General features: G+C 39.3%; 1 protein-coding gene across 1 annotated transcript in view; it reads left to right on the forward strand.

The window, feature by feature from the left end:
- plxna1b (plexin A1b) overlaps positions 1-22,085 on the forward strand; it is a 198,764-nt gene that overhangs the window by 37,647 nt on the left and 139,032 nt on the right. The window contains exon 3 of the mRNA XM_036571021.1: positions 15,275-15,457. Coding sequence (XP_036426914.1) covers positions 15,275-15,457 — 183 coding nt within the window. The remainder of the gene's footprint in view (positions 1-15,274; positions 15,458-22,085) is intronic.

Genomic DNA, 22,085 nt, shown 5'->3' on the forward strand with positions numbered 1-22,085 from the left:
CTAGTTCAGCCTTCCTGCTCAGAATGACCGCGCGGAGCCTCGCTGTAGTGAGTTTGGTACGCGTTGTTCATTGTTAGTGGAAGCTCATTCTCTGGCCGGGATAATGGTCACCTCATCACATTTGGAAGAGCCTTTTCATTTTCAGCTTTCCATGTGTCACATTTTGCTGCCCACACCTGTTGGGATTCTGCATGTAATGCGATGATTTATGAGCTCTGTCACTTTAAATTAGGCACCTGTAGGTGGGGTTTGCCAGCCCGTGGAAAAGCAGGCGTGGGTGCAGTCACTGAGATGAACTTAAAGGTGTGATTCTTGTCAGATTTTTTTTATTTATTTATTTATTTATTTATTTGGATGCCAAGTCATTGGTTGAAGAAATGCACACTGCAATCTAGGCTTTTTCTAGCGCTCTTTCTCTTGCCTTAGCTTGCTCTCTCTCCCTCTCTTTCCCTCTCTCTCCTTTCATTATTCAGTCAGACAGGAACATCATTAGTTCGTCTGACTAGATTTCTCAAGTCCCTCTTTCTCTCTCGCTGCCTCGCTCGCTCTCTTAATTCATTTAGAGAATCTTGATCCCGTCTTCTCTGCCATCAGAGTCCTCTGGGACCGGGGCTTGGCTGTCGTCTTCTCTTTTGCTCACTCTCTTAATCTCTTTTCTTCTCACTCGCTCTCTCTTTTTCTCTGAGCGACTTTGATTTAACTGAGCACTCAGAGCTTAGGATGACCCCTTTCCAACCCCTGCCGCCTTTTCTCGGGTTTGAAAACACTCAGTTTATTTAGTTTCTATGTACATCTGTGGTCTGTCTGTAGGAGTTTGTGCTGACTGGGGAAAGAACTCATGCGTCATGGTGTTCGATGCTGCTTAAAATGGTCTCACAGTATATTTGGAGGTTATTATCATATCAGTGTTTGTAAAAATATGCATCCAAGCCCATTCCTCTCTCTAGTTCAGGAATGGGCTTCATCTGTGTACTATAAACCTCACTGTGATATCCAATATACTTGTTGTTTCTGATCACAGGAACAATATGCAGTACCAGTTAAAGGTTTGATCCTACTGTGGTTGACATTTTTTACTTAAAAGCTTTTGAAATTGTTTTCTAACACTAACTAATTAATAAAGTTGATGCTTGTTTATTTAATTATTTCCAAAGCAAAATATTTAAAGCGTAATATCTTACATTTTTCTTGCTGTGTATTTTTGCCCTGAGGTTATAATGTTGGTGTGATTATATTTAGCAGAAACAGTCATAATTTATTTTTAAGTTCATTTTCCAACCTCTCTTTATCCCTTAGAATTAAACAGGCTGTTTTGGTTACTGTGACTCTATGACTGGAATATGTAAATGAAGCTCATCTCTAATTGGCTGTCCTGTATTGCACCTAGAGCTGGACAATATGGCCAAAAATGTTATCACTATAAACAAAATTCGTATCGTTCAGTAACAATACATATCGTGATAAACGTCAAATCATTATTTCTTTTAAGTTTGAAAGCTGATTTTTGCTCCTGGGTGGTCAGTTGCTGTTTTAAAGTATCCTTTATGGTCAGAACATGGCAAACACTCGGCAAATAGTGGAACATTTCACAAATCTGTCTTGGGATAGTGGGAGAAAGTGTCAGAGCTGTTTTTACCAGCTGGAAAAGCAATTTTTGTAATAGTCATAATTTAAGAAAGAGAACAGATTATTTTAGCTGTCTGGTGACGAATGCTAGGCTATCCAGTTACAAATACTAAAAAAGTGGCCAACAACAGTGCTAAACTCTTCAGTTTCTCAACAACATCAGCTTAGTACGAACAGCAAACATTAGCTGGCTCGGTATGTCAGTGATGGATCACACCACCTTACTGCCATCACTCCTACCACACCATCTCAGAGCATATCACAGTATTCAGACACCAGCTAGCGATGTCTGGGTTTCTCTATAGTAATTTGAGGGGTGAACCGAAATATATCAACACCAGTCAAACAGAGTCCTCCTTTTAGGTACGTTTAAACTGAAATTGGTGCTTTTTTGCCTTGTTTGATCTACAGTAACATCAATTCGCCATGTTGTATGAGTGACGGAGCGCTGCTTCAAGTTAGCCAGCAGCTAAAAACAGCTAGCCTGGAAAGCTAGCGCTCTCCCGCTCTCCAATGCCTCACAGCTTCAGTTTACTTTCGTTTAAATCTGGGCTGTAACTCACATGAACGCACTTCTTTCTTTCACTTTCGTTGCTCAGGAATGCACTAATACTAACATATGACTGTTTGGCGCTGTAACAGCGCTTTAGTTGTGAGGAGCAGACGTGATTTAATGCTACTAAAGCTTTTTAGGATGTTAGGAAAGAGGTGAGTTCACTGTAGGACAGTACAGTTACGCCACTTATCTCGTCACTCACACTCGGTCACAGGAGAACAGATCGCCGGTCGCTCCACTGAAACAGGGAGTGTATAACTCCGCGTTTCAGCCGTTGCTAAAGTATATTTGGTGACTCATTTTACTCGTCGCTCCCTCCCTCTCTAATCATGTTGAAAAACTCAGAAGTGCGCCCTCTCCTGGCGACAGCAGAGTAGTGTCGCTTTCCTTGCAGTAGAAAACGCCACCAGGGCTTTCGCTGAACGTGGAAGTGTAAAAATGGTGTATTATATCAAATTTATCGAACATTTATTGTTCTATCGAGGAAAGTTATATCGCGATAATTATCGTTATCGTTTTATTGCCCAGCCCTAATGGCACCTCATTCAAAATGCAGTCCACACTGATGCACTCCTTATAAGTTGAGCATGAGTAGGCGGGGCTATACTGCAGTAGGTTGAATAGGTGGATATGTAAAAATGTAAACATGTTGCTTTTCATGACAGCACAGAAATAGTGAATTCAAAACTGTTTTTCAGTTGTGTTTGTATGTATGGTCTGTGTGGGCTGAGGAGTGAATGACATGTTTGTACTACTTTTAAACTTTTATTTCAAAAAAGCAAAGAGAATTTGTTTTTTGATGACATGGTCTCTTTAAATAAAATCTTTTTCATTTTATTTTAGCATAAGGATCATAAAAGAACAATATTTAAGAACAGATTTTAGAACAGAACAGTTTTTCCTGATCCATTCAAGCTGGTTTCTAAGCAGCATTAAAAACACTAAACACATGTTGTGCTTCAGAATGTAACCAAATCAAAGCAAATGCTGTGTACTGTGAGAAAAGCGAAAAGCAGGAAGTATGGCTTAACCACCACCGCACAGAGTTGTTTGACTGTTTCCTTCTAGTTACACTGACTGGCTGAGGACGGTGATGTGTGTATATTTGTGCTGATGAGTTGTTCGTACCAGTGCTGCCCCAATTTAATGTTCAAGCCACAAGCTAATGTGTAAACCTTGAGCTAACATGCTAGCGACTTCTCCCCAATTTAGACGTATCCAATTCCACCCACTACACGGGGCGGGGGGGGCACATCCTGCTCACCCAGAGAGAGCGAGGCCAATTGTGCTCTCTTGGACTCCCGGCCGTAGCATCACCAGGTTTTGAACTCGCGATCTCCTGATGATAGGGCCAGCGCTTATACAGTTGCCCCCACTCAGAGTGATTTCATGTGAAATTTGCTGTAGTTGAGAAACTTACCAAGTCAGGAATGTTTACAGCAGTGGTAATAGGAACCAGACAGCCAAAGAGCTTAATGCCTCTAAAAGCAAGTGAATACTTTGCCTGAACACATTCATAGTGGTGATTTACGTCCAGGGGGTTATGAGGCAAACAGGTACACAAGTAAATATATATATTTTTCATATTTGCTGTTACTTTACCGTTATCAACATTATACACAAAAACTGAGCTATTTTTTTATTGTGAATAAAATGGCTGTATTTGACCTGAAGCCATCATGACACCACAACCACTGAAATAAATATGAGTCATTAAGTTTAAGTTTGAGTCAATACGTTTATCTACAGTCCACCATAGAAAACTGGGCTGTGATGCATCAGATACATACAGCAGCGACCAGCCACAGCATTCCTGAACTTCCTAATGACAGTTTTATCAGTGAAGGCACAAAGAAACCTTTTTACCAAACCAGTACATATTGGCACATGCTTTAGCCATCATAAATTACTCAGTCAATAGGTCAGAGGTGAAGCTGTGGTCAGTAGACCTGCTTGACCCCATGACTCTGATATGACCCCAGACCTCTGGTTAGCGAAGGTCATGAGTCAATATTACAGAGATGACGGAGTTGTTTGTGTGTGTGTGTGTGTGTGTGTGTGTGTGTGTGTGTGTGTGCGTGCGCGCGTGCATGTGTGCGTGCATGTGTGCGTGCAGGTGTGAGTGTGAGACACAGTGGAACATGATTAATTGCCCAATTCTGTCAGACCCTTCCACACACTCAAACAGGCACAGGCAGTAGGGCTGACCAAGATGAAAAATTTGTGGCCTATATTGATTTTAAGGGGCTACGAATGCTGGTAACTGGAGATCCATATCATTTCATATTTATAGTTATGTTTTAATTTTATAAATACAGTAGTTTTAGTTAAACGGTGCTTTTACCTCACTGATATGAGCATCGGTTCTCAGTTGTCTAACTTCTTAAACAGCAGAAATTTTCAGTCTAAAATAACATGAATAACACATTTTTTACACTGAAGGTGCAGCTACCCAGAGTGCATTGCGCTTTTGGTTTAAATTCTTATTATTCTTATTTTTTATTAGTTCTCTTCATAGAAAAAAAGTTTTCTTCTCTCATACTAAAGGTTAAGTTTATATGTTTCTTTTCTTACTTACCATGATGGTGTTTTGTGTTCACATTGGCTAGTTCAGCCTGTATTACTGTCATATGGGTAAACAGAGTGCGCCTCATATTGAGTAGCACTGTGTAGCGTTTTGCCTCATCATCAGGAAGTATTTGAAATATTATTGGCTGATACCGATAACACTGCAGGTTGCTAATGATGCCTGTCATATCAGTTGGGCCCTGAAAGGCAGGCATTGTTAGTTTATTAATAGAAACAAACACATGACCTTCATACTGCAGAAGTGCATTGACAAGTCCCATTACTAGAGATGAGGACACAGTCGCAGTACGAAGGGTATTAGAGAGGCATATGTGTGTTTTTGTGTTTGCATCATAATTTCTACGACGAGGCAGCTGAGCGAGGCAGCAGATTTGTGTGTGCGGTTGCGAGTGGCTGCTGAAGTGCTTATCTGGTTCTCACACACTCTCTGGTGTGCAGATTTGGAGTTTTAATCTGTTAAATGGTTTTCTGTAACACAGGCCATGTTCACCGCTCAGCTAAACACTCCAGATTACACGCCTTTGATTGAATTCAGATCCATATTTTACACTCACACACTGATGCAGGCTTATCTCACACCACCGTGAGCGCGCACACACACACACACACACACACACACACACACACACACACACACACACACACGCAAACCAACAAACACACACAGTCATAAAGATGAAATGTCTGTCTCACCTCATCTGTTCTCAGCCCTCTGACTGCTGGGCCTTTCATTCTCATTCTCTCTCTCTCTCTCTCTCTCTCTCTCTGTTTCTCTCTCTGTCTCTCTCTCTCTGTCTCTCTCTCGCTCTCTCGCTCTCTTCTCTCTCTCTTCTCTCCTCTCTTGCTCTCTCTTCTCTCACCTGTCTCTCTCTCCACTCCTCTGTCTCTCCCATCTTTTTGTTACCTGTCTCTTTCCTTTCTATCTCTCTAGCTGTCTTCTGTCTTTTTTCTTTCTTGTCTCTTCCTCTTCTCATTTGTCTCTTCTCTATCTTCCCTTTCTCCCTTCTTTCTTTCCCTCTTTTTCTTTCCCCCTTTCTCCCCCCTTGTCTCTTTCCTCTCTCTCTTTTTCTCTCTCACTCTCCACAAAGTCAACAACAGCTGTAGAGTGAAGCATGTGTTAATCATTATTGCAGTCATATCTACTGTAGTACCTATTGAACTGTTACATAGCAAAGCGAAGTAATACTGTTTCATTTCTGTGCGTCGGTCATCATTTCTCACTATAATAGCACTAATTAGCAAATAAACTCTAAAAGACAGAGATATATCCATTTCCCTGATCCTTTGCGTGTTTTAATGAACTACTTTCTCAGCAGATAGAGTGCAAGTCATGTTTGTCTTTGGACTTTTTGTAGCTGAAAACAGTAGACGCAGACATCTTTAAGCTTAATTTTTGTCATTTTTTTCATAACCGTGTCACGCAGAGTCAGAAACCACATAAGTCTATTTGAGATCACTTAACAACCTAACAAAGTTTATGCATGAAGTTTACATGATGCTCATTCTTTGCTATAAGCTTCCATTAACTGCTTTAAATCTAGTGCAGAACAGACTTCAGACAGCAAACATTTAATGATTTATTACATTTGTGTGTTGTTTCTTTTATTTCTCTCTCATTCTCACACACAGGCTCAGTGTGTCACACCATGCTCGGTTAGAAGGCCTCAGCAGAACGTTTGTGTGGTGAACGTGTGGAATTTGGGTCGTGAATGGCTGTGTGCTGGTGTGAAATTTTTTACGGGAATTTTGGAGTTTTATCTGGGTGCCGCAGATGATAGTTAAAGTCTGACAGCATTATATGGAATGTGTTTTTACTGCATAGTTGGACTGAAGTAAGCGCAAGTGTGTGGATGTTTCTCTGTGGCCGTGTGTGTATGTGTGTATATGGTGGCCAGGTGTATTTGCTAACAGCACTAGTGCTGTGTATTTATAGCGCTTGGCCTTCCTGGGCAGACGCATAATAAGCAGTCTGTGCCTTAGCCAGAACCAGACTCGTGCACCTATACACACATTAATGCAGTGTGTTGTATCTGTGGGTGTCTGTGTCTTTCCTGTACCTGTGTTACTCAGATATTAGTTCCTTTTTTGACACGTTTATTGAACTTTAATTTCAAGGTGTATAAAGAACCATAGATATTAATAAAGAGATTTCAGTCAGAACTAGCTCAGAAAGAAAGTGTGTATAGACATGTGTTCAGGCATCAGATTCTGGTGATGTTAATGAGAAAACTGCAAACGCACATGGTCTTCTGTCTGATTCCGAATCTGGTTCATTCAAATGGAATTCAATTGATTTGCTTAATGCTGCTGTCACAAGAAAACATCATAACTCACTTTAAAAGCACAGCTGCCGATTACATTGTGTGAACATGAATGGACCAGTTTAAAAAGCAAAGCTTTCAAGTTTTTAAAATTACATTAACACGAGCAGGATTTCACTTATTTTCCAAAGTTTCTGCATAATTAAATGGTTGAGATGTAAACAGTGTCATTCAGAGTGGTTGGATTTAAAATATACCATTCTAAAGACACCATCACAAAATGGCTATGGATGCACTGCCTGATCCATAGGACATTGTTTTATGACACTTTTGAAATGAAGCTTTGACCTAAAATGTATTTTTAAAATACGTTAATGGCAGAGTGGTATTTGCAGTGCAAAACAGAACCCAAACAATTTTTTTGGACTTCCTACTGTTTTAGAATTATCATGTCTATATATATATATATATATATATATATATATATATATATATATATATATATATATACATGTACATGTATATATACATGTATATATGTATATGTGTATATGTTTTGTGTATGTATATGTATGTATGCATGTATATGTGTGTGTATGTATATATATATATATATATATAATATAGACACGTGTAGGTTCAGTGGTCATCTTGGATAGTAAATAAACTGACTATTTGCGTTGTAAACATTCCATCCCATGGAGTCGGTAAGTTTCTCTACAGTGCACCATTTCACATTAAACACTCTGTTAAGAGTTAGATAACGTTGATTTCTTAGGGATGTCTGTTCTTGTACTGTACCCAAGTCTCTTCTGCGTTCTTCACTGTTTAGTTACCTGCTTGCTGAAAGGTGATATTTATGTTCACACTAGCATGAGCCCCATGGCACACTTTTAGGCCTCTGAGGTTTGAATTGTTCCTCCAGTGCCTATGGCTTTAACACCTGGTTCAGTTTAAAAAACACCCTCTACCCATCCCCCTTCACACACACACATTGTTTCAGAGTGTTGCTTTGGTCACATGACTGTGGCCAATTACATGAATCTCACTGGTACGTGCTGAATGTTTTGTGCTCTGCTTTAAGTTGTTTGTTAGCGAAGGAGCTTTTAACATGTCTTTACACTTAAATTGCCTCAGTTAGAAAATCCATGTGCTTGGTTTAACACCATGAAATCTCAGCTGTATTACATACTAAAGCTTATTATAAAGTAAGTACATGGCCTACACTCTAAAAAAGATGGTGTTTTTAGTAAAGACACTAGAAGAACAATAGAAGAACCTTTAGGTGCTATATAGAACCATTTTCAAAGGTTCTATACAGAACCATCTACAGCACATTGTCCATCAGTCTGACGAACCTTCATGACGCAAAGTACACTATAATCATGCGAAGGGTTATTTGAGTGTTCATGGTTCTGTATAAAACCATTTTCTTTATGAAGATCCTCTGAAGAACCATGTTTTTGAGAATGTATAATACAATCTGACTAAGTTATTGTTAAGATAATAGAGGTGTGTAATTGTCTCAGTGGTAGAGATGCACTGATATAGGAATCATGGGTTGATGCAGATATCTGATATTTTTCACATATATACATACAGTACTGTGCAAATGTTATAGCTGCATGAGAAAATTGGATTTATAAAGCTGTTTATCTGCTCTGTAAGCCTTTGTTTGCTGAAAAAACTAATATTAGAATAAACACAAAAAACATTAATTGAGTAAGTAGTATTTTAAGTATGTCAGAGTGTTTGTTTAACCATGTCCAGAGCCCAGTTTTAATTGTAGTTGTCTGGAACCAAACATTGTTCCTCTAACTAGCTCACAAGATAATAAGTACTTTTTGATTAAAAAAAGAAATTCTAGTTGCTTTTTTCTGTAAGTTCATTTGCATTTATTCTAATGATATATATGGTGTTTTTACAAGCACAGACAGACCTATTACCAAGATAAATGGATGAAAAATATGCTTAGTTAGACTTTTGCACTGTACTTTGTCTGCCGATGCAGATACATAAACGCTTTTTGTAAAACGTAGAAACTGGGACTAAATGCATGTGTATTAGCATTAGAGAGAAATCTAGCTTTAATTCCTGTAGGGTTACAAATGCAGTAACTTGAATAAAACATTGGCAGTTTAACACAGTAGCCCAGCATCGCCTGAACATGCTGCTCTTTCAGAGTAAAATAAAAATACATCATATATAGGTTTGAATTATTTACCAAATCTAACATCTGTTCAAACTTCATAAGGTTTTTAAGCAGTTATCTGCTGATAGTGATATGATTGTGTATCTGTAGCCATTTATAAGGGAATTTCTGATGGTCTACTGTGTGTGTGTGTGTGTGTGTGTGTGTGTGTGTGCGCGTGCGTGAGCGTGTGTGTGAGTGAGAGGGTGATGTCACATTTTAAGATCGCACTATTCTTTGTCTCATTTCTCTGCAGCCTTATTACACACTGGGCCTCAAATTCTTGTTGACAGACACGCACACACACACACGCACACACACACACACACACTCACTCACTCTCTTTTGTTGAATCTGATCAGTGTGTGTAAGCCTCTGGTCATTGGTTGCCCTCTGTCAGCTCACAGAATGCAGTTTTTATTTGACATATTAGAGACTAAAGCTCTGTTCTCTCACACAAAACACACACACACACACACACACACACCACACTCGTTCACACACTCCCTCTCTCTTGACTTCAACCTAATCCTTCTGTATTCAGCCGTGACTTTTCATTCTCTCCGCCACTCTTTACCTGATACACACTCTGGTCACGTTCTCTGGCCGCCTCAGCGTGTGTGTGTGTGTGTGTGTGTTTGTCCGTGTGTGTGTGTGTGTGTGTTTGTCCGTGTGTGTGTGTGTGTGTGTGTGTGTGAATGTGGTTTTGGTTTGACCAGAAGTCTGTGGTACAATAGCAGAGTTTGGCTTTAGGCCAGTGATGTACTGGTGTGTAACTCACACTGACTCTCTGTGTGTCTCTGCGTGTGCGCGTGTGTGTGAGTGAGAGAGTCATTGACTGAATGCCAGAGCGGAGAGGGTGATTTACCATTCTGCTACCTGCGGTGTATTCCATTGGCTTCATCCTCTAATGCATTGTATTGGCAGCCTTTAGGGCCTGACTAAGGGAAATTGTGAGCTCGAGTTGTGTCATTCTTTGTCTTTCTTCAGTGGTTTAAGGTCTGATCGCTCCGATTGAGAAAAGAGGATATGGGAATGTAAAAGGGAAGCTCTTTTAATAAGAGAATGTAGCACTTCTCCCACATGTTTAATCATTTGCACTGTGTCAGCTCAGTGCGTGCATATCTCTGACCATTGGTTGCCTTCTCTGGCCTCTCTAAATTAGGGTTGTAACAATACACAAAATTCAAAATTTCTTTCAAAACAATAAGGTGGATTTTTTGATATAGTGTAAATAAGGAGCGCCTGAATATGAATTTTGTTTATATGTTAATATTAATATGTTAATGTTTGTGCCATGCACAAAGCTTACATGCATGTTTTCAGGTTCAATACGATTTTCAGTTCTAAAGTAGGTTAAGCATGATAGACTACTTGTAGATGTGCATGAAATGATTTAATTAAAACAGCTCAATTTAAAGCTTAGTAGTTTTGAAAGGAAAAATATTGGCTTGGTGTCAGTCATTACTCAAGGTTTCAATATCAATACGGGAAAAGGAACAGTGATATTGAGCATCTCGGACATGAATTCCTTTTCCCCCATAATAGTTATATATAGTGATCCTGATCGACCAGTGTAGGGAATAGTGATTGGGGGATGTTTGATTGAGAGTAGCAGTCTCTCTCTCACACTCTCTCTCTCTCTCTCTCTCTCTCTCTCACTCTCTCTCTCGCTCTCTCTCACTCAAGGTAACACTGGCCTCTCTGGTCTGCAAGGAGAGAAAGGGCGTTTGTTAAGTGAATTGATACCCAGCTGACTCCTCCTTTCTTCCTTTTGCTTCCCTTTTCTTCTGCTCCCTTTCTTCTTGCTCTTCCTGCTAGGAGGTAGAGACCCCACTAGATGGATTAGGAGAGAGAGAAAGGAGAGGTGGGGGAGGCGAGACAAAAAGAGAAAAGGATTTTTTTTAATCTGAGCTTGGGCTGCACACATTGGCTTAAAGTAGGTACATACACATATGCAATGAGCTGGAGAAAGTTGGGATGGGAGAAACTGAAGGATATGAGGGAGAGAGAGGGGTTTTATGGGTCACACTGATTGTGTGCAATGATAAGCATGTGCAGTGATAAGCTTCTGGATAGCTGGTTCCTGTTCACTTTACTATACGCTGTGGAAGAGGCCACACACAGCAGTAATAGTAATAGAGCTCACAGTTAGGGTTGTTTTGGTGTCACGATTTACACAGGATTGAGTAGTAACAGGATACATGTAGCGCTGTTACATAATCAGGATACAGAATGGGTAACTGTATTCCACTACAGTTACAGAGAAAGGCAGTTATCAGATTATAGACAGTATAAAAATCAGATCACTACTAGCAGGACTACATCAAAAGCGCTCATCACTATAGTGATGATCTGTGTTCGTCTTTGTTTACCATGGCAACAATGTTAACTTATAACTGACAAGGTAAGGTAAATACTAAAAAACTCGAGTTTAGATAAAAACTTTTCCATTCGTCACAGTAAATTAATCAGACGGAATAGTAACACACAGCCATAACTGATGGACAATATCAACTAAAACTGGACAAAATAGGAATGTAAATCTGAGGGGACACACTATTCCAGTATTCCAATATAGTTGTATGTCTTAATTGAACAGCTGGTTAGTAATACAGTTTTACAGTAAGATTAAATTCATCTAGATTAATTATTTTTTTCTCATCTTTATTTTAAGTACATAACATTTTTAAAATACAAATAACCCAAAAGAAACATTTTAATATAGTACTTCAATATATAATCCTTTGGATTAGAATACAGATTCAATTTGTAACAGGTAATCTGTAATCTGTACTGGAATACAGCCTGGTTGCAGGGAATGTGGACCTCATAGTGCCAGGAGATGCAACACTGCAAGTTAGTCATATCACACGTGGCATTGCTGGCCATAAGTAAACCAAACAACTTTGCAAATCTGTGACGGCTCTTTCACAGCTCAGTCAAGCGAAATGAAGCAAAAAGTGTGCTTTGTTTTTAACCTTTTATAATAATTAACTAATAATCGTGTAACATTAATCTACAAAAGTTGCTTGGTTCAGAGCTGCACACTGCCAGCCAACAGCACAGAGAGGTACAGACATTGTTTGTAAGAATGTGTAAACAGAAATCTAACTAACCTCTCAAATAGCAAATAGCAAAATACAGAACTACAAAATGGGAGATTCCATGCAAAAATGTTAGCAAATTAGCTGTTTAACTTTTGGGCAGCCATCTGGGGCTTTAACCCCATGATAACCACTACCGTAAACACAGCGACCTACAGATGTCTTAGAAAGTAACACTTTAAATGTGGTTAAATCTTTGTTTTCTTTTGTTCATTGTTTATTTCATACACTGTGATGTACAAAGGTGTATTGTACCTGAAGAACTCACTTCACAAAAAATAAAGAAAATCTTATTTTCTAAAGAAAAAAAATTCTTAAAACTAATGTTCAAGGAAAATGCCAATGCACTTTGTTAAATTACAAGCATATTCATGTTTCATAACATATTTCCCTTTAATTTCCTCCACCTTTTTGTGTGTTTTTAAGTGTTTGCCTAATACCGTAATACTGTGATATTTTTTGACCTGGTTATCATAGCGTGAAAAAGTCAAACTGCAACATTCCTTCTTGCAGTGTGCCAAAACGCATGGCTGAAGCGCTGCTATTTCTATGCGACATGCACATTTTTGACAAAAATAATTTGTGATTATTTTGACTGATCTTATGAGTGTGATAATTAAGTGTGACTAACAGAGTGTGCCAGACACACCACTTCACAGCAGTGTCTGAGATTGAGCACCGTGCTCACTGAAATGAGATTTCTTTGAGCACTTGCATTCTCAGTAGGATTGCTGCACTAGAAATACTAGTTATTTCACTGTATTCTGCTAATGGGATCCTCTGATTGCTGCCTTTTGCCCTGTTATAAAGCAGAGGTCAATATTTCAGCCAACATTTGCATCCAATATTTTGCATCCAATATTTAGCCTTACAGCACTACGTTAATAGAGATACTTTGTAAGTTGTTAGCAAGTAGACGTGTTCAAACAGCACAAAAGAGAGAGAATTGGCTACGCTTTGTTGTGTCCAGTGTGATTTTCCTTTGTGTTTCCTGGTAACCCTTGACTCTAGAATTAACCTTTAGAATACAAGATCTTTCACTGGGTCAGTGGGCTGCCCCTTAGCAACCTGGATCAATTCTTCAGCGCAGTCTGGAATGTTTTCATAGGGGGACTGGACCACTAGTTAGTAGCACCTAGAAAACAAGGCATGTGCTGGAATGCTGGACCTATTGGTTTGTGAATGGACATTTAAGGTTGGATCCAGACTACATTGGATTTGCACTGAGGAAATAACGTTCCCCTGAAAGTTTAGTCTTTGCATGGAAATTATTAATAATGTTATTAATGTACACTCTTAAAAAGGGTTCTTTAGAGGAGCCTAAAGAACCATGTTTGAAAGAGATTTAACAGCGTGAAGAATCTTTAAAATGTTTAAAGAACCTTCTGTAATGTTCCACACAAATTTAAGGGTTTTTCCTAAAACTTTTACATTATGTGGAGGTTCTTTAAACTTCTCATTTACAAAAAATGGTTCTTCAATAAACCACCCACTGAAAGTTTTCCCCTCAACCGAAAGTGGTTCTTCTACAAGATCACACCGAAAAAACCCTTTTGAGCACCTAAATTTTTAAGCGTATTGTTTTAATAGAAATTTTTATAGATATTAGTGGAGCAGTTAACAGACTAGATGTCTTTTTAATGTAAACGTCATTTTTTTGTGGAAAAGTTACTATTATTATTATTTCCAGTAAGCTTAATATAATAAGCTTAATATCCCATCTCAATAAAAAAATAAAAAATAAAAAAACAATCCATTCATCCAGCAAAAATAGCTTTGTTGTGAGAACAGAACTGAGCTATGGCTTTCTGTCCCCTACTCCTGCCTGTCTACTAGCCATTAGCAAGACTGTTTTGATGGTAAAACTGCACGTATCTCTTTGTACATGTTTGCTTTATGTTTGCATCATCCACCACAGACAGTGTGGCTCTGAAGATGAAGAAATTGCGCTATGACCTACTGGACTTCTTCTCTGCCAGCGCACCTGTAATGTGGCCAGCAGCTCCCAGGCGGTGTCCGATTTTACAGAAGAGATTGCACGGCCATGATTGGATTAATCTATTTAAACCGTGTGATGAGATGACCTGAAGAAAAAGCCATTATCATTTTACAGAGGCATTGTCTTCATCACGCTTACTGGATCAGGATCCTAATGGGATGAGGTTTATTCATTTTTATTTTGGGCGTGATCAAGTGTTGATCTGCGCAGAAAGTGCTTCATCACATCGTGTTATTGTTAACTACATTTAAAAATCCCTTTGAGTGCTTTTGTGCGTCATTTTTCTTCCCCTTTTCCTCTCCACAGAGTTTTCCGATTTTTGGCCGCAGAGAATCAGCAAGCGTTTCTGCTTAATGCTTCCATCAGTGTGTGTGTTTGTTTTCCCTGCCTTGAGAGCTGAGCAGACAAGTGCAACTGCAGAGAAACAACATCAAATGTTAAACCACAAATCACCAAATCTCATGATGCTGTTAAGTAAACACATGCAGAGTATTTGTGTGGTGGATTTATAATAGAATATTATTGATGAGTTTTGTTTTGATCATAGTGATCAGCCTGCTGTTCCCTTATTGTCACCCTGCTGTGACTTGTTTTGGAGTATCTCTTGTAGACTATGAACTGTGTCTGAACCCGACAGGACTCAGCTGGTCATGTACGGTTCAGTCTGGTTCAGAAATCTGCGGGGCTCAGGTCAGGTTCAGATTTCACATTCTGGAGTTGTATTCAGTCTCTAATTGATGGTGGTCTGATTAGGCTCTGGACAGAATTTTGTTTGGCTGCGGTCAGGTTTGGATTCTATACTTGGCGCCGTGGTTCTGGTTGGATTGGACTGCTCTCAGGCGATATTTGGTTTCAGAACAAATTTTCAGGCCTGATTTCAGCTCTTATCTCTTGCTCAGAATGACTTGTTCACATGCCCTAACCTTCCTTCTTTCTCTTTTGCAGCCTCTGCAGATCGATGATAATTTCTGCGGGCAGGACTTCAACCAGCCTCTGGGCGGCACCAGCACGATCGAGGGCATTCCGCTCTTCATAGATAAGGATGACGGGATGACCTCAGTGGCGGCCTACGATTACCGCGGCAACACTGTGGTCTTCACTGGTACACGTACTGGCCGTTTGAAGAAGGTAAGGCGTTCCCCCTGTGCTTGGCTCTTCTGCCATCCCACCATGACTGTGCTGTTGAGGAATTTCCCTGTTTAGCCTACAGGAAGCTAGCATTTTCTGGGAACGGAGCTGTGAGCTGTCTGTTTCCTGGACCTTGGATTTTCTCTGTTCCATTTTAGTGAAAATGGGCTGTCGGTGCCTTTTGTGAATGTGATAATGGGCTTTGTGTGGCAGTGGTCTTTACTGGTGATACTTCATAATGCAGGATTTTTTTTAATTAGCAACATAACTTTAGCTCAAAGTAAGGATTTTCCTACAGGAATGTCTCTGCCCTCTTATGAAATTGTGAAATTATGTGTCTTGTAGGTAGGAGGAACTTTTCAAAGACTGTAGCTGTTTTGGGGGGATTTTTGGGGCAGATTTTTCCTGTACTGACTGGAGTGTCCCTTTAAATCAGTGTTCACTTACCCTGGTTCTGGAGAGTCTAGTTCCGACCACAATCTGCCACACCTGTTCTAGCTAATGATCTTCTTCAGAAGTTCTTGATTGGCTGGGTCAGATGCATTAGTGTTAAGTAAGGAGGAGCAGCAGGTTAGATGCAGGTTGGGACAAAACTCTGCAGGAAAGTAGATTTCAAAGGGGAGATTTAGTGAAAACTGCTTTGGGTTATAGAGGATAACTTAGAAATCATGCTTTGTGCCCTCTGGAGATTTGCTTTCCTGCATTGTATCTCTCGCACCCTTATTCCAGCTAATCAAGGTTAATAAAGCCAGACCAGGTATGGCACGTCATTCATATAGAAGTGGGCTCTATTTGAAGGTTGTCTATTAGGTGGAGGGTGGGTGACCATAAGTGTACATGGTTGACACCATGAGCATTTGGTAAAGTGTGTTAGTTAAAATCAGTCTAGACTGCTTAGAATGTCTGTTGCCTTTTATGCACTGATCTTCCTCATCTCAGTTGACTTCTAATCAAATAAGGAATCGTTGTACTAATATAGATGTAGTGACCTGGGGCCTAAGATTCATTCAGCAAGGTTGATAAGTAATTTTTGACTTACCCAGACAAACAATACAATATGCATTTAATATTGTTTCCTTTCCTTGAAAACAAATTTGTGTATCATCGTTTTCGGGTGTATATGTGTGTCTCTGTGTTGTATTAACCCAACTGGTCTCATTTTTTTCTTTTGTAAATCAACTATTCTTTATTTGAAATTGAGGCTGAATGGTTTCAGCAGCCTTTCATTTCTAACTGTCCAGTTTCCGCCACGCAGTTTGAAGACATGTGGTTATGCAGCTGGTAATGTTCATTGCTAGCTCTTGAAATGCACCAACATCATTTTAGATGCGAGTGGAGAATGAATCATTTTGATCCCTACGGGCTCAGTAAGGGTAGAAGATCTTGGCAGCATTATTCAAATGTTACGGGATGGTGAAGACTGAAGAACTATCTGCTTCCGTCCTGTATTTAGATTGACATGGCTCATATGCTACAGCTAACCAAGCACTGTATGTAGCAAGTAGATATTTCCATATTCACATATGGTAGACTCGCTCTTTGACATTTTCATTATGTTTTGTGTATGTGTGTGTGTATATATGTGTGAGTGGGGGGGGAAGGGGGAGGTGCAGGGAGATTGGTAGAGGCAGAAGAGACCACTGAGGCATCACATGATGGATTCACTGAGATGTGAAATGGAGGACAGGCTGTGGCCAATACCCAGGAGCGAGAGAGAGAGAGAGAGAGATGAAGAGGGTACTTGAAGATTTAAGATGGAGATGGAGTTATAATGGAGCTTTGTATTTCATGAGCTATGCTACTTATGCTCTCTTCTCCTCTCCTGTCCTCTCCTCGGCTCCTTCTTTAAAATATTTCCTTCGCTCCTGGAAAGATGGGCCAGCACTAGGGATGGCAATCGTTAGCATTTTAATGATACTACTACGCTTAGAGATACTGCTTACTTTATCACTCCTCATTGATTATTTCACCCAAAAAAGAGAAGAACACACAAAATGAATTAAGGGCAGAGTCAACACTACCTTTTTTTATTATTATTATTATTATTATTATTATTATGTGCTTACATTCATTCTCTTCACCATTAGCCAACACTTGGTGATGCAATGATCTGAAGGTGAAGCTCACAGTTTTGGAATGCTATAATTGGTTCTAATTGATTATAATCAATAACGTATGCTCTCTTCTTCAATTTTGAAAATTGAATCTTTTTTGCTGTGGTTTTATTTAAATACAGCATTTGAAAGGACGCTCTGCCTAAAATGGAAAATATAACTTCTAATGATGTATCTTGAGGGTGGAACTTTTGAAAAACTGCAATTTTGGGGTGCATTTTTGAGTGTGAGATGTTTTTAAATGTGTTCTTTTTTGCAACCATATAACTGTCATTATAGTGGAGAGAAAATTACTCAAGATACAGAAATAACTCATCATATGAGGAGGACAGACTAAAAGTGAGCAAAGTAGCTGGCTATCTAGATACTTTTGCCTCGGTTTGGCTCCTTTCTTTGCATCTGAAAGGGTAAAAAGCTGATCTCTGGTATCCATTTTGTTGCATACAAAGATAGAATCGCTGTTATCTTAACGTTTTTTGTTTCACAGCTGAGGCAAGAGCTGCACTAATGCCAGCTTGGTTGTATTTATTAGCCTATAGATCAGTGGCTAGACTAGTTGTCAGGGTTGGTTGACTCTACAGGGATTCCCAATGGTTATTTGATGTTTTTGTTTACTGTATGCTGAATATTTTTGTAAGAGAACACTGATGAACAAGAACGTGAAATAATATATAGAGTAAGATATAGAATTATTAATTGAATCATTGTGAGATCAGAAGTTTACATTGCTTTTTTTATTTTTTTTATTTTATTAATAACTGCTTCCTGTTCAGAGGTGGGAATAAGGGCGCATCCCTAACCAGCCCAAGTAGGGCGTCCTTTTCTTTTTTCTTTCTCTCATGTTGTCCATCCAAACACTTCTTCAAATCCACAGAGAGCACTCTTTAGCATCACTGACCCTCTCCTGCGATAGCCTCTCCTCTGCCCACTGTGTGGGCCTCTTGATTGTCTGGACCTCAGAGGGCTCTTCAATCAGGCTAAAAGCAATGGAGCCGCAGCTGACCGAGAGGCACTGCGAGTGGGCATAGACTGGTCAGTGATGGGGTCCCCAGTGGTCCTCAGAGAAGCTCAGAGGTCCTCTAATCTAGCTGTAGCACTCCACTTGAGAGAGAGAGGGTGAGAGAAGAGAGTGTACATGGGAGATGAAATAAGAGAGACATTTAATTAACTGCATTTACATTTTTTAATGTGCATTTACATTTTTTTTGTGGCAAATTATGAGACTTGTATTGCATTTATTGTTTCTTAAATCTAATTCTGCTGGAATTTGAGGCTTTGTGGGTCTTGAGAAATGGTAAAGAATCTAAACTGAATCAAATGATAAAGAACTGTAGGTAAATCGAATTGTAAAGGATCACAATTCAAACTTTAAAGAATAGTGATTAAATTGAATTGCTAAGAACTGTAACCAAATCAAATGGTAAAGAATCACTTGAATCGATTTGCGAAGAAACAAATTGAATTATAAAGAATTGTTTTTGAATTAAATTGTGAAGATTCATAACTGATGTGTATTGTAAAGGATCTTAATTGAATTTCAATTGACTCACTTTAAGGAACTGTAATTGAATCAAATTGAAAATAATCTTTGTTGAATTGAACTGTAGAGAATCATTATTGAATGGATTTTTAAAGAATCATAATAGAACTTAATTGTATTGAATCGTAATTTGATTTGATTTGTTATGATGCATTGAATTGTTTCCTAAAGATCATGGCTGAATCAGATTGTGGTAAAATTTCAGATTTAATGATCTGTTCAGAATTACCACTGAATCGAATCATATTAAAATGTGAGATTTCATGATGCATTGAACTGAATCCTAATGAATCATGATCAAATCATTGTGAGGTCAGACCTTTACAGTCCTGCTTGTCGCGGGTGGTTCTGCAGTGGTCCGTGTGAGTGTGTAGGAGGAGGGGCAGAGCAGGAGGGAGGACTCTGCTCTTGGAGAAGCGTTTGGAGCTTAGCAAGCTTCTGGGCAGCCAGAGAACAGATGGAGGCAGGGACTGTACAGTACAGCTCTCCAGACAGACTGACACGTGCGCGCACACACACACACACACACACACACCACACACACACACACACACACACGTCCTGCTTTGGCCAGCCAGCCGTTCATTCAGTTCAACCCTCCACTATGAGAACGTATACATAGATTCATGCTGGTTTCTCTGTCTGGACAAGTTTCCACTAGTTATGTCCTTTGTCTTTCTCCGTAGGTGGCTGTCCTCACTGTCCTTTTTCATTTTGATTTCAATCAGCAGTTCTCATGCTGTCCCTCTCTTTCTTTTTCTCTTTCTCTCTCTATCTCCCCGTAGCTGTGGCGTCTGAGTGGGTTGAGTAGGTCATTCCGACACATTGTTTTCTGAGTAAATGGCTTCGCTGTCATCCTGAATTAGTTCAGTCAAGCACACACTACTCCAGTCTCTCTGTCTCTGTCTATATGGTATCTCTCTCCCTCTCTCTCTCTCTCTCTCTCTCTCTCTCCCTCTCTGTAATAAGGTTGTTAATTATAGCCCCATGTTCTCATTAATATTAATTTGGTCTTTCTCTATCGCACTGAGGAGCTTCTGGTTCTGCCTGTAATCACATGAATGTCTCCTTTCATTTGATGTAGTAGCTTGTGTCACTGTTGCGATCTCTGTCACTATAGCAAATCTCCAACACTCCTCTAAGAATATTGCTGTTGTGAACAGTGTCTCCAAGAGTGAGTCTAGTTGTTTTACTCTATGAATGGTGACACACTAGAAAAAGGTGCATGTGTTCTGCTGTTTTTGCTCGTCAGAACAGTAGCGGTCATCAGTATCGATAGGTTTCGCTGTAGGGTCAGTATTAGCAGAAAATGCTGGTTCGGATATGGGACAGGAAAGAACGAATCTAATCCAATCCTGTAACAAATCTATCCTGAAAAAGCACACATGCACATTGTGTCCTGGTGGTGTTATCTGTGTGTTTGTTCCTGTACGGTATTAGTGTTTCAGTAGTTTCAGCCTACCTTTATATGTTCATCTCACGTGATCTGCTTTAAAGCTTAGTGTATTTTTTAAAGAAAACGTATCAGATCAGTATTGTCTGATTCTCAAGATTTTGATATTGGTGTATAAAAATACACAACAATGGTTTAACAACTCATTATCCAATCAGATTATTACAGAAGCGAAATCTGGCTCATGATTGGCTGGCTTTATATAGTGCAGTCGGGGGTTGGGAGGATTAAGTTAAAGACTATGCCAAGGAGACACACACACACACACACAGAAATATATATTGTAACATAAACCAGAAATCAATTGTGTGTCCTGGGATGGAGCCTGATCTTCCCATCCAGCTCTGCCCAGTGAATTACTATATGAATGTGAACAGTGTCATAAATGCTAGACTACTTTCTAGTGTAATGTAATTGTGTTATGTAGAAGTGGGCAATAAAATTGTTTTATGGTTATTGTGATAAATTATATGACACAGTTTTTCTATATGTGGCGTATTGTGGAGACTGCCAGTACTTAAAGAACACAGACAAATTGATTGTATTACGAAAAAGAGAGTGTAATTAGACCTTTTTAAGTTAATTTAGTGCATTTTTTTGGAGTTTCACACTGCAAAAAAAAAAGCAAATGGGAAGACTGAATATCTTTTTTTCCCTCACAAAGTGGTCAAACAGTGGCCCTGTGTCGGCTACTTTCCATTCTGGGAAAATGAAAGAAGCTTTCACAGAAGTCCTTAACTCAGTTTGAGCTGAATTTGAAGATGCAGCCCCACACATGACGGAGCAGAAGACAAAAAAAAAGCTATAGTTGCTAGAACACAGTCGACCAGTCACCTTGCCAACACCAGAAACAACACTGATTGGTGGAGTGAGTTCATGTTGTTTCTGGAAGTCCGCAAAGAACAAACAGAGGGGGAATAAAATAATGTACATTTTCTCCATCTGAAAAGTCGCATTTTCTTTGGAAGATATCATCCATGATACGTTTGTTTAATTTATTGATGTATGAATATATCATCTGTCATACATTGGTTTGAATTAATTTATTGACGCCTGAATAAAAATGCACAAGTTTTAAGGAAAGAGAAGAAAATATGTTCTCCTTTAAAGCTGCACTATGTAAGATTTGGGGATTTGGAGACCTCTGTGTTAGAAATGTACAATTGCATGCAACGTGCAGAAAAACGTTTTGTGCCGGGGGTTGTGCTTCGGACCAAGCGGATGAATCTCATGGATCTGATGTTTGCAAGCGCGCTGAAGGAGTATTGAAAGAAAACTCTAAACTTGCTAAAGTTTTCTAAAGATGTAAGTGAATTATCTTCTTTTGTCATCAAATCTTCATCAGCATCATCTTGATTTTGCATTTGAGACCTAAACGTCAAGCTGAACCCATGTGACATTAAAATATGAAGATGTCTAAAAACTCCTGCAAAATGCCATCTGACACCTCCGACTTTTAAATACTATTTCAGGCTTTACAGGGCGACTTATTTTAGCATTTTTCTCCTGACCCAGTAATAC

Source organism: Colossoma macropomum, unplaced genomic scaffold (assembly GCF_904425465.1).
Source record: "Colossoma macropomum unplaced genomic scaffold, Colossoma_macropomum, whole genome shotgun sequence".
Lineage (NCBI taxonomy): Eukaryota > Metazoa > Chordata > Actinopteri > Characiformes > Serrasalmidae > Colossoma > Colossoma macropomum.